General features: G+C 42.4%; 1 protein-coding gene across 1 annotated transcript in view; it reads left to right on the top strand.

Moving 5' to 3' along the window:
* AKAP17A (A-kinase anchoring protein 17A) overlaps window positions 1–13,248 on the top strand; it is a 106,749-nt gene that overhangs the window by 48,757 nt on the left and 44,744 nt on the right. Inside the window, exon 2 of the mRNA XM_086934773.1 lies at window positions 12,639–12,787. Coding sequence (XP_086790899.1) covers window positions 12,639–12,787 — 149 coding nt within the window. The remainder of the gene's footprint in view (window positions 1–12,638; window positions 12,788–13,248) is intronic.

Genomic DNA, 13,248 nt, shown 5'->3' with positions numbered 1-13,248 from the left:
ACATAAATGCATGCATACATATACATATATGCATACAGATGCATGTTATTTACATGAAAGTTGAAAAAACACTAATAAAAGCAAAGCTAAAAAGCCACCTCATTACAAACAGAATGGCTTTAACTTAAACGAGGGCGAGATCTATTGCATTTTCAATGCTTGTTTACTTTGGTTCCATCAAGAAGGCATTCAGATGTGTCACACATTTGCCATAAATTCTGAATGTTAGCACTCTAGTTGCACATTAGATCACTGTAGTAAAGCTACTGCTCACCATGGACGTCTGCTGCTGGTATTCAAAGTGCATGTTTCAGTCTGCATGTCAGAATTTTTTTAATGAAATAGAAGAGGATTTGAGAAGTCACTCAAAATGATCCCTAATTTTTCTTCCTGAAGCACTAATCATACTTTCTATGGCAACATTAACCCCCTCATGTTGTTCCTTTTTAAATTGAGTGTTTTCAGACTTACCACTTCATTCCAATCAAGATGGCTTCTGGTGTGCCATACTTTTGTCATAAGTAAGACTGTTAGCGCTCTAGTTGTTCTTTAGAACACTCTGGGACATTCTGTCATTGGGGTATACTTGGGGTACATCTGGGTGATATTTGGGCTACATTTAGGCTCTTTTGTCTCTGGTGGCCATCTTGGGAGACTGTATGTCAGAATTTTTTAATGAAATTGAAGAGGGTTTGAGAAGTCACTCAAAATGTGCCCTAATTTTTCTTTCTGCAGCACTAATCATAATTCATATGGCAAAATATACCCCCCTCATTTTGTTCCTTTTTAAATTAAATGTTTTAAGAGTTACCACTTTCTTCCAATCAAGATGGCTTCAGGTGTGCCATACCTTTGTAATAAGTAGGACTGTTAGCGCTCTAGTTGTTCTTTAGAACACTCTGGGACATTCTGTCATTGGGCTATACTTGGGCTACATCTGGGTGATATTTGGGCTACATTTGGGCTCTTTTGTCTCTGGTGGCCATCTTGGGAGACTGCATGTCAGAATTTTTTTATGAAATAGAAGAGGATTTGAGAAGTCACTCAAAATGTGCCCTAATTTTTCTTTCTGCAGCACTAATAATACCTTCTATTGCATAATATACCCCCTCATTTTGTTTCTTTTTAAATTAAATGTTTTAAGAGTTACCACTTTATTCCCATCACGATGGCTCCAGGTGTGCTATACCTTTGTAATACGTAGGACTGTTAGCGCTCTAGTTGTTCTTTAGAACACTTTAGGAGGCTGCAGTAGAGCACAAAGGAATCAACTGACAGTCTCTGTCCTTGTTGGATGTACATGTTTTACTGAGAATTTCAGACTTCATTTTCACATGACTGAGAAAGATAATGTGAATTTACAGAAAATATGCTTTCAGTTTAGCTTATAGATCCCCTTCCAAACCACTGTGGGAAAATCATGAGATATTAGTTTTCTTTCAAACAATATTCATGATATCACAGCAGAAGGCTTTTTCACATGGTAAAATCACCTTAGAACACACCACAATTCCTAAAACGAGTATGGTACCATCAACAAATGATTTATAATGTAACTAAAGTCCTAAAACCCTCTATTAACTACAATGCTTTTTAATGAGGTGCTATCATGTATATTGGTCCCAAGATGGCTGCCAACACTTCTTGGATGAAGTGCTGACAGCCAATCAGATCAGATGTGTCGTTAGGCTCCGCCCAGATATATATATTTTTTTGAACCTAAATTACTCGAAATCCACTGGAGCACATATATTGAGACCTAGCAAAGGCACATCGGGCTAACAGTCCCTACAATTTTGCCAAGTTTCGTGCAAATCCATTCAGCCGTTCGAGCTAAAAGTGAGGCCAACCGCCCTATGGAAATTAACATGGGAAAAACGCGTTTTGGGACCCCCCTTTTTTCTCGGCCCCCCCCTTGATGAAACCCCCCCAAATTTTCAGGGACTGCTCAGAAACAAAATGTTCCATTTTCCTGAAAATTTCAGCTAATTACGTCCACAAACGCCAAAGTTATTAGACATAGAATTTTCAAAAATCCCATAGAGAAAAAATCCTAACTATATATACCTACTGGCGACTGCCAGTAGGTAATATATATACATATATATATATTCAAATTATGTATTTATCTTTTTCTTAGAAACATAGAAGGTAATCCCGATTTAAATAGAATTATACAGGACCGCGTGATGGTCTCAATGGAAGAGACAAAACACTGTAAACGGAGGGGAAAAGAGATAAGTAAAATAAGCTATGTTTAGGATGACAAACATTGTGTGCTACACTATAAAGGCCAAACGCGATCACTAATTTCAAAAAGATGTAATCTAATATGGGGGGAAGTTTTATAACCATGAATAGAGGAGTTTTTTTCTATGCGTAACTGTTAGAAATGGGATTTCTAGTTGGCTAAGCGTGCGCAGAAACCACCACTCTAGTCAGGGCAAGGGAGTTACACGCCAAAGATAACCCCTGCTCACCCCCTTGGTAGCTTGGCACGAGCAGTCAGGCTTATCCCGATGTCCATGTGTAAAGCATTTGAGCAACACACAGCAGCAACACACTAGGCACACCGCAAAAGAAACTCCACACAAGGTTATAGAGAAATAGGCTTTGTATTATCATAAAACACATTAGAATAGTAATCACACAATGTACACTGTGCCAACTGGCAGGAGGCAGTATTAACAGGGGATTATGTACACATGAAGGGGCCAATTTGGCCACTGTCAGAACCATCACAAAGTGAACTAGCAGATGTAGAACATGTAGTAAATGTCGAACACAAACTGTAACTATTGGTAAAGTTAGGAACTTCGCATGAGATCCTGCAACGTAAAACAGAGGATGCATAAATCACCTTGCGCATGAACCACCTTAGGCATAAAACTACATTAGGCCCAAAGCTCAGTAGCATCACACATTCTGCACCAACCTCATACGTAAAAGCACTTTAGGCAAGAATCATTGTTCATAAACACATTAGGTAATGATCTTCATAAACACAGTGTGCCCCAATCAAGGGCACAACACACAGAAACTGGCCCCAGGCCAACTGGCCTCTCTCAGGGGCTCAAAGGCCTTATGTCCCGCAAAGTCAGGGCTGACTGCAAAGGCAGCGAAGCAAAAGTGCGCAAAAGCGCTGGGGCGGGAGTGTCTCTCACTCTGTAGTGTAGTTCCTATATTCCCAATAGGCTCTGCGCATTGGAATAACATAAACGATAGTTTAGATGTAGGACTTAGGTCGACTAGGACTCTATTGAATATGTTTGACTTAATTGTGTGTGCCAGCTAGCTCAGAGGTCACTAGAAACTTTCTCGAATACACAAGAAGGGATTAGCTTCGGACAACCATATAACATGACAACTTTGTTCCCCCTGAAATAAGGAATATCTCCAGAGTCGCGGAAACAGTAGATAGCTATTTCACTCAGTCAATCGTGCATGCTTCGTTTAACCAGAAGTGCAGAGAAATAGAGAAACAGGCGTTTTCAATAAAAGGGTTATTTATTGAGCAGTCTTCTTTCTCATGCAAGAGAAGTGAATTGCCACAATTGCAATACTTGTCATAAGGTAAAGTGCGTACAGTAAAATGAGTATTATGAAATAATACTGTAAAAGCATTTATATGGTTTCTAAGCCATAAGATACTTAAAATGGATAAAATACATACAAGGATAAAATAATGACTAAATGAACTCAACTGGTGTTTCTAAGATACGCCTACCCCGGTGTACCTAACCTAAGCCTAGTATGTGGGAAGGAGTAGATGAGTTATAGTTTTTGCCAAGAATCTGAATCCAGAATTCTTGAAGGGTCTAATCAGCTCCGTACCTTGGGTATAGAATGAAGGAGGTCTTGTATCTCTCTCTCTCAGGACTCGATTTACCAGCAACCCGCGAGGGTGACAGGGAAACACTGGAGCTGGATTTCTCGGCAGGAGAAAAGACAGCGCCTCTCTGTGCGTCAGCAGGGAGGGTCCGCTTCCTTCGGCACTCGCATCAGCAGGGCGTCGGGCAAGTAGATAGCCGATCTGCTCCAAACCACTGTGTGTTGCTTAAGGCAGATGTTGGTATATTTTTACCTGGAAGGTGCCGAGTTTGACGTAAGGTTGGACATAAGACGTCACTAAGAACTCTCAGTTCTTTCAGGATTCCAGGAGTTCTAGGACAAAGCAATACCGAAGCAGGGGGAATTCTCGGGCTGCTGGAGGCTTGGTTTGTTTAAGAACGCGTTGTGCTTTCAAGGAGTCTATGGGAGTAGCCTTGCCGTATTTGGACTGCATTGGCTATGACTTAATATGGATATGATTCTTATGCCTCTATAAGGAAATGATTTGATACAACCACATAAGGGCATAAATCGGGAATGTTTTAAATAGGGTCCTAGATACGTTCACAACAACTCATCTCTCCTTCTGAGGAATAAAATGCCCCCAAGACGTTGCAGCCGCCTGCTCTCTCGCAGGACAGCTGAGGAAGCCACAAAACAGACACTGGCACTACTTGTGCCTAACCAACCCGGGGCCACTGCAGGGCTCCTCCGGGAATGTGGTAAATGAGGCAAGACTGCCCCCAAGGCGCCGCTGCTGCCCACTGTCAAGCAGGGCAGCAGAAAAGAAACTTAGCACGGCACCCGCAGTGCCCGAGGCTTGATCACGGGGGTAGGCACATCGATACAACCCCAACCACCATAACACTGAGCCCACTCACCGGGCCATCAGGGGACTTCTGCGGACTTCTCTGTGGAGCCTACGATGCTCCAGGCGATCAGGCGGAACGTGGGACTCCTCGCTTCAACACAGGAGCCCCGCCTGTAACGACAGCACTTCTTTGCCGGCACCACGGGGCTCTCCCTCGCTCTCGGGGGGGGGGGGGCGTGTAAAGACGCTGACTTCCTCCTCTTGGAGCACACTCTCCCTGGAGCCGGGACTTTATGCTTCCGCCCTGCGTCGCGATGAGGTGATGGTGGGAGTCCCGGTTGCCAGGCAGCACTCCGGCTTCCCTCAGGACCACGGCGGTGATTTTCCTGGATGTGGCTCTTCCCTCCTTCCTTCACCGAAGGGCTGGATGGGCTCCTGCCTTCGTTTTTAAATTAAATATATTGGCGGGGTGGGCATCAGCCACAACAGCACTCCAGCGGGGTGGGCACCTGCGACAACTAGCAAAACGGCGGGGTGGGCTCCCACCAGGAACACAGGTAGAAAGTCACCAAAAATGCAGGTAAGCACCCGCTGGGTCTGTAGTACAGGGAGTGATCCCCTCGCTCGGGAAGCCCTCGGCAGGCACCTCTGCAGCGCGCCACCAAACGCCAGCTCTTTCCGGCAGCAACGCTCTTCACAATAAAAGTAAAGCGCTCTCAGGTGCATCTCCATAATGACAAATAAAGTGCTCACAGGCTCTTGAAGTCCCAAGTCCAGGGAAAGCCCTTCAGGATGAAGGGGGGCAAAGGGCTTGGCCCAGGTAGGCCAGCTCAGATGGCCCTCCAGCAGGGAGGCAGTCCCCAGTGGTGGTTCCTCCTGGAGCCCAGCAGCAGCAGCAGGCCCCCCTCAAGTCAGGAACAGCACACCAGAGATCAATTTCATGGGGTCACAGCCCCTTAATTTATTCACCCTTTTACTTTGTGTCACAGCACAGAGCTTGAGGATATCTGTTAGGACTGGTTTAGAGGGGCTTTGGAGCACTTTGCTTTGCCCAGCTCCTCTCCCCTTGGTCAGGTGGGGGCTCAGTGATCAGACACACCACAGGTGGCAGCGCCATCATTGTGGTCCCAGGTGCAACTCTTTCCTCCTCTCTGCATGCAGATCTCTCTAGCCACCACTGGGCTGACTCCCTAAGGCTCCTGGAGCCACCCACACCTCTTAGCTCCTGTCAATCACAAGCCAGACATGCAATTCACATCAGGCAGGCAGACGCACAGCACACAGAAATGCCTACTTCTAAAAGTGGCATTTCTACACCAGTCCCCAGAAATCTGCGCACACCATTGCGCAGCATTTATTCTCACAAGTTCATACATACTAAACTCGCCCCTGCACTCTTCTCATACCAGGAATTACCATGTACACACCTATCACCCATGCATTCCTATGGGAGGGCAGGCCAATCTCTCCACACACACTCGGAGCGCGCACACACTTTACAGTGGGCCGCAGTGCTAAAATGCCCAGAGGCCACACACCACTACCACCATGTCGGAGCTTAAGGCAAAAAGTTCAGGGGTGACCCTGCCAAGAAGGGCCAAGTCCAACAGTAACTATCCTGGTTAAGCGTGTGTTAAAACTAGAGCCTGTAAGCAAGGACATCAGTTGTATCCATCATAGCATCAGGGAAACCGGAACGCTTTGTGACCGTAAATAAAAGCACTTAGCAATGATTTATGGAAAACGATAAAGTGACATGCTACATACTGAAGTATAATTATGTGTCACTAAAAACCCTTTCTATTAGCTCAATGTAGGTCACTCATGGGGCTCGGCACAAATAATGCAGCAAAATAACCACAGATAAACTGTAAGACCGAATTTAGGTCGAATGCGGCAGAGACACAGCCCACTATTTACTTAATACACAGGTTTCTCTTTTCGCAAACCATTTATCCTGTAGAAATCTTCTGTTCAACAAAAGTACCCTTCAACAGCCACTGCAACTCTGCGTTGTCCCTCGTATATTTGTGCCATAACGTACTAAATGTAATAGGGCAAAGGTCATGTTTTACATACATGTTGAAATTTGGAGTGCCTTCCGGATGCGGAACAACAACGACAGCCCAAGCAAAACACTTTACTAAGACACAGCATTTTCAAAAGAAAACAAGTTTACTATTTATGCCGAGCAAATATTTGCAAATATCTTTTTCATTTGGTAGTCTAACCTCCTCAAAAACAAATCCAAAATGATACCATGTTCATAAATAACTCCAACAAATTCAAGCGATTGTCCAAAGACGGTCCTTAGACCGTGCCAAATACAAATCAAAATGCCTCTATATCCACAAAGAATCAAAGCAAAATCACCTAGTGCACACAAGTCAACCAAGTTTATTCTCCACTGCAGACTCTTCGGACCAACCGTCAGATCCAAGGGTTTCGCTGTTCAGGACCCCAGTCTGGATGACCACTGGATCAGGCACCTCCCAGTCAGTCAGTAAACCACTCTCACGTACGGGGATCCCCGATCCACACGTCTGACCTGACTTGGCCCCGACCTCCTCACCTCGGATGGGCCACGCGATGCAGATCTTGTTCGGGCACCAACTGAAGGAAGGGATCCGATTCGGGCCACCCGGGTCACTCGCGTCCACCACTCTGTCTGCCTCACTAATGAAGAGTCCGTCAGACAGAGAATACAAACAAAGGATATTTATTGAAAGTACTCTCGAGTAGAGTCCGGTCTGAAGCAGCCTCCTTAGATTGCTGCAGAGGGACTGATCTAACCCCAAGACAAAGTATAATGTACATTTTCAGGATCACTAAAAACACGCCCAGACTGGAAATTTCCAGTTGGTAGCTTGTGAACAATGAAGACACAGAAGGATGAGTTGCAATCCCAGGACCAGTTACATGTTATCACAACATCAAGGTTACTTTGCCTGCACCCGCCGCTCTAAGGGTAGGTGTAGGCCTATCTAGTGAGAAAGGTCTGCGATGACAAAAACAGTCTATTCATTAGCACAGCAAAGCTCAACCTTGGAGAAATTCAAACAGAAAGGGAAAGAGAAAAAAATGTTATAATAATAAAGCAGCTGCTTTCACTGAGTCAGATAAACGAATGAGATGGGGATTAGTCTCGGTCATGGCTCAAAATGACGGCTTAACTGAAAATGGAGCAGTGAATGCCAACTTTACGTAGAGCAATACACTGGCAGAATGAATGCATAACCTTTACTTTTAAACACCTGTGAGTGCAGGATGAGGATGTGGCTTTGTCAGTTTGCAGCGTGTCCATGCAAGTGCAGGGTGAATGTGTCTGAGGGAAATTTCAGTGGTATGAGTGCAGTGTGGGGTGAGCGGTGTGCCTTTAATGTGTGCCAGCATATGGGAACTGTACAAGTATAGATTGGGTTGTGCCTTTGTGAGTGTGGAGAACAGTACATTAAAGCCAGACCTCTTGGTGAAGCCAATGCTAGTTCCAGTTAAGGCCAGATACAATAATAGATGCTCTTTTTAGTGTATGCTGAACCTCATTTTAGCATTTAGGTCAATTATTCAGTACTGCAGCATCCTCCAGTATTTTAGTTGAGCGGCTTATACCTGGTGGCTTATACCTGGTGGCTTATACTTGGTAGTGAATCTGACTTGCATAGCATCATTAAAGCCCTACAGTTTCTTAGAATTGTTTTCTCCCATTTTTGCCCCTCCCCTCATCACCTCTTCCAAAAGCCCTTGTCCACCATCACAGTTCCGCGCTAGAATATCCACCCACACCAGTCTGGCAGAGTGCCTTATCTACAAGGGTCAGTATTCACTATGTGGATGCACCATGAACCTCCAGGATACATTATGGTCCACCTCAAGCAGTGCAAGGAGCACAATAAGAGGCCTTGCTCATAAATTGTGTTCTGTTCAAATTATTATTTTGCTCCAATATAAATCTTTTTTTAGCCTTCTCTAAGATTTCTGCCAGAAAATGCTCTGCTTTTGCAGCTTTCCTATGAATTGACGTAAAGACACAAGGCCCAACTCTACTTTAAGTAGGCTGTGACTCCATTTTCTGTATTTCTGCAAAAATAGCATGTCGCCTTAGACGCAGATGCCGCCTGTCCTTCTCTTTCTAAGAAGTGTGAAAGTGTCAAGTCATTAGATATAGACATCAACAAATCACCTGATGCAACATCAGTCTGGAGCGAGTGCCTTGTTTTCTCAATTTCAAAGTCAAACCCTGAAGAGTAGCCAAAAGATTCTAGTCTGAATTGTCATATTTTTGCCTTGTATATTCAAAGGAATGTGTCTTAGTCTAGCATCTTGATGCTTATTGAGTATATCAAACATTCCTACGGTGAAGTTGGAAATTCCAACTTAGATAAGATACAATATAAAAGGACTGCGACTTGACCACTTGTCAAGAGAGATTCTTCGCACAAGATTATCACGAGCAAGAAACTTCCAGAAAAAATCTTTCCTACCAGACAATGCTTCAGTATCCGACTTTTCTACTGAAAGCTGATACCGAGGCAGAGTTTGGGAGGAGCTGATGCAGAATATGTATTTGCTTTTTGCGGGGAGCAGAGCCTCCCCGATTCCTCATACATGTAGCATTCTGCTATTAACAAGGTACGCAATGCAGTCGTTCTCCCTAAGAAAATTTAGCTGCAAGTTATTCTTCTCACCATGCTCTACTAGTGTAGCCCATGGAAGTAGGTTTTAGGATGTTACGTTTTTTAAATGACATTTTAACAGTAGTAGAAATCTAAATTGTATTCTTGTTTGCAACATGCATTTGTGCTGTTTTAATTGTATTATGTGTCGTTATTTTAGATGTGTTGAGCAACAGGATGCAGCTGTACAAATAAACATAAGCTAAAGTGCCTTTTTCTTATTCTTAGTGCATCTTTTGTGTATGTTAAGAAAGAGGACAAAAAAGGTTTGCTTCTGATCACCACCCTGTCCCTGTATCTCTGTTTAGGGACTGCTAGTAATCCAAAAGCACTGATGCCACTTCATCTATGTATTGGGTGGAGTTCTGTGGTGCTACAAAAACCTCTCTCTCACATTCAAGCGTGGTGCATTGAACTAAGTTTACTAGTCTTACCAGTGGTTGTGGAAGTGAACCTTGTAGAGCTGATTCAGAGACTCTGTTTACTCAACAGAATGTTGTATCGCCCCTTCAGCAAAGTCCTTCAACTTGAGAGTTTTAAACGTCATTTCCTGGGTGCCCCGCTTAACGGAACAGTTGAAATTGTAGTTTCATGTAGCTTGGTTTTGTAGAAGCCTCACTGAGAATATTGCGAATGTCAAGCCCTCAACTGATTTCCCCCCCTTGAATATTTCATGGGCATCTTTTTCTTGCGATTGCTCTTCCATAACCTCATCACATTTCTTTTAATGAGTGCATATACAAAACATTCTATAAGCTAATTACCTTCAACTCTCCGAGACTCCTGATGATGGATATTTTGAATTTCCAAATTAACAAATATATTCATGTTTGAAGGTTTGTAAAAAAAGTTGCTGCTGCATTCAAATCGGTGTTTCAGAATTCAAATTTGACCAGTTTAAAGGTAAACTCCTCAGTTGTTTTGCCCTTGCTCGGCAAATGTAAATCCCTGAATGCACTTTATAATTCTTTGAATTTTTCACAACATTAATGCCATCAAGTCAAGAGCGGCCCTATTATCTAAGTTTTGATCTAGTTTTGTGGTGGTGTTAGTTTTGATATGTAGGGTGTGTGTTTTAAGAATTGGCAGAGGAGGTACAGTAGATATTTCAGGATCATCTACGGAGAGCAGGCATTCTGTGTTGCTTGATTAGAAGCTGGATGGCTGTGAAATATTCTCGGATTTCTGGGGAAAGTGCTAAATGTGGAGTAGAATACTTCATTGCAATTTTTCCACTATGCCATCTCTATCACAGATTATGCCTGTGCTAGAGCAAATTCCACTTGTGTATGGTCCTCCGGTTTTAGCACTTAGCACTCCCCCCCCCCCCCCCCCCCCCCCATCCCCCGAAACAACTCAAATCCAAATTGAGACTATTATCATTTGCTTTTTCAGGTGGTTTACGTTTTTGTTCCATCAGTATAGAATATTGATTAATCGCCAAGCTTATGTTAAAAATGTCACTGATTAATAACTTTCAGAAAACTGTACATACACAAAAGAAATTTTAAAAAAACTTAGCATATTTTGTTGTCCATCTACTTGCAACTTTGTGTGATTTTCTTTCAAAACTCACTGGAATGACCTAGTCACTGATGCACAAGCCTAATCCTGGGTATTTAAAAATAAATGTTAGATTTTATGGCTATTATTTTTACTAAATTATAACCAAATGTATCGTACTATGTATATGAGACAATCACAAAGAAGAATAAAATCCAAGGCATTTGCTGCGCACTGAGGCAACTTTTATTCTAAATTTAAATAGTCACAATATTCTGTTCAGTTCGTGCGAGCAGCATGACTTATTTGATAATTGTTCTGGTCCTCTATGGCATACAAAAGAACTCGACTACCTGACCACTTGGCATTATGTAATGCATATGCATTAACTATCTGCTGACCAACCACACCAAATCTTTCCTGTAAAGCATAGTTCTTTATGTACCAGGCTGTCTTTATTATTCTATACTCTAGCCCAAATACGCACAATCTATTGATGAATTCATTATTGGCAAAACGTCTGCTGGTTACTTGCAGGAATTTTCCAGAATATTGTGACCTTCTTGTGAATGATTTAATATAGTTTAGCTTAGTACCAGACTACCAATATTTTACTCTTCTCCGCTATTGTCTAATACAAATAGTGGGCTACGTGCTCAAATTTGGGTTTTGTCATAAGTTGTCTGACCATACCTTTCTTTTAGGGACTCTATATGTGACTGTTTCAATAGCCGACCCTGCCAATTTAGTATCTTCGTTGAAAAATAATTGGGAGTGAGCAAGGGAAGTGTTATGGCTCTTCCCATGGCTGAAGATTCCTGTTTGGAATAATTTCTACTAGATGAGTTAACTCGTTTTGGTGCTCTCCACCTATCCTCTTTTCTCAGAGTAACGGATATTTTGCAGGTTACCTGTCTTTTATGTCTTTGTTTCTGATCATGCTGTTTAGATTACTTCTCTGTGTATTTTTCTTATCTCACTGCTAAGAGTAATTGAGCATTTCCTCAGTATCTTCGAACGTTCTAGATTACATTTGGATGAAGCCAATTACTTCGGGCAAATCATCTAACTCTCCAACTTTTAAAGATTTGTTTCTAAAGCGAAAACTGTTTATCACGTTGCTAGAAGTATTGTGACTTGTTTAAAATGTCATCATAAAGCACGTCAGTTGAGCTTGTTATATAATGGTCTCTTCTAGAAGACATACTGCCACATTAGCTTTGTAGTAACCCTCTCTTGTTGAAATCTGCAAAGCTCATCTATATAAATCTGTTGACTCCTACTTCAGACTTTACTGTTTGGTAGTCATTCTAGAGCGAGTCCTTATATAGTCTATCCTCAAACATTCAGGGCTACCTACCTGAGCTACAGGTTGTCATTGCTCATATGGTATTCTACACAGCTTGCTTTAGAAAAGCACATTCTTGTCGGAAAAGTAATTACGTGTAGTGATGTCTCTGAAAGTTTCGGATATGTTGAATAATTTGCTTCAATACTAATACATTTTCATTTTTGTTTGTGCAATTTGAGCCATGTTGCTGGTGGGAACAATAAAAAGCAAAATTGGTCCCTTGAATGTGTTTGTCTAGATTTGTCATATCTATTGACCTTTTGTCAGTTAATTATCTTTAAGTGATGTGGTAGTTTTTTTAGAATGTCCCTATGCCTTTGGAGTGGTGTGGTGTGGGGTTTATTTTTGTAGAAAGCTTCTTACACACACCGGAATCTAGGGAAGTCTTACACAAACGTTTTCTTTTGCATATTGAATATTTAGACCTGCACTTCTTTTTGACCTTCTCTGTTCTTGTACATTTCAAAAGGTTTCTTTCGACTCCACAAAGCATCTGAGTGATACTGTTATTAAAAAACGTCAGCTGGAGAGGCAGAAGCTTCAAGAGCTTGAGCAGCAGAGAGAGGAGCAGAAACGTAAGGAAAAAGAGGAAGAAGAAAGGAAACGAGAGGAAGAGAGGTACTGCATATTAATGATTTAAAGAATTGACACTTGCATGTACAAATGTGTTATTTCTGTAGTGGGAACGTAGACAAAAAAGGCAGCAGAGGGACTGTACGGGGACAAAGATAAACTAAACAGATGAAATAATAGTTGTGCTAGTGTCCAGATTGTGTAAAAAATTAGAATAAATAAAATACATGTATAATAGTAAATCCTCTTCAACAAACCAGGGAAAGGAATGGGCGTACACTCGTGGGCTGGTGAACGCTGTAAGATTTCTTGGACTTGGCTGTCAAGCCAGTCGACTCTACGTTCATTCCTTTTGCTGGTTTGTTTTAGAAGATTTATTTTGGGTGTTAACGGGTACTCACCTGTGCATGCACTGCTGTTCGTTGTAGCCAGAGGAGCCTGATGTGAGTAAACAGTAGGTAGATAGATATAGATATCAAGACAATACTCTTTCTGGCTTAGAGTGC

The sequence above is a fragment of the Lissotriton vulgaris genome, chromosome 8 (assembly GCF_964263255.1).
Source record: "Lissotriton vulgaris chromosome 8, aLisVul1.2, whole genome shotgun sequence".
In the NCBI taxonomy this organism is placed as follows: domain Eukaryota; kingdom Metazoa; phylum Chordata; class Amphibia; order Caudata; family Salamandridae; genus Lissotriton; species Lissotriton vulgaris.
This window is presented reverse-complemented; position numbering and strand designations above follow the sequence as displayed.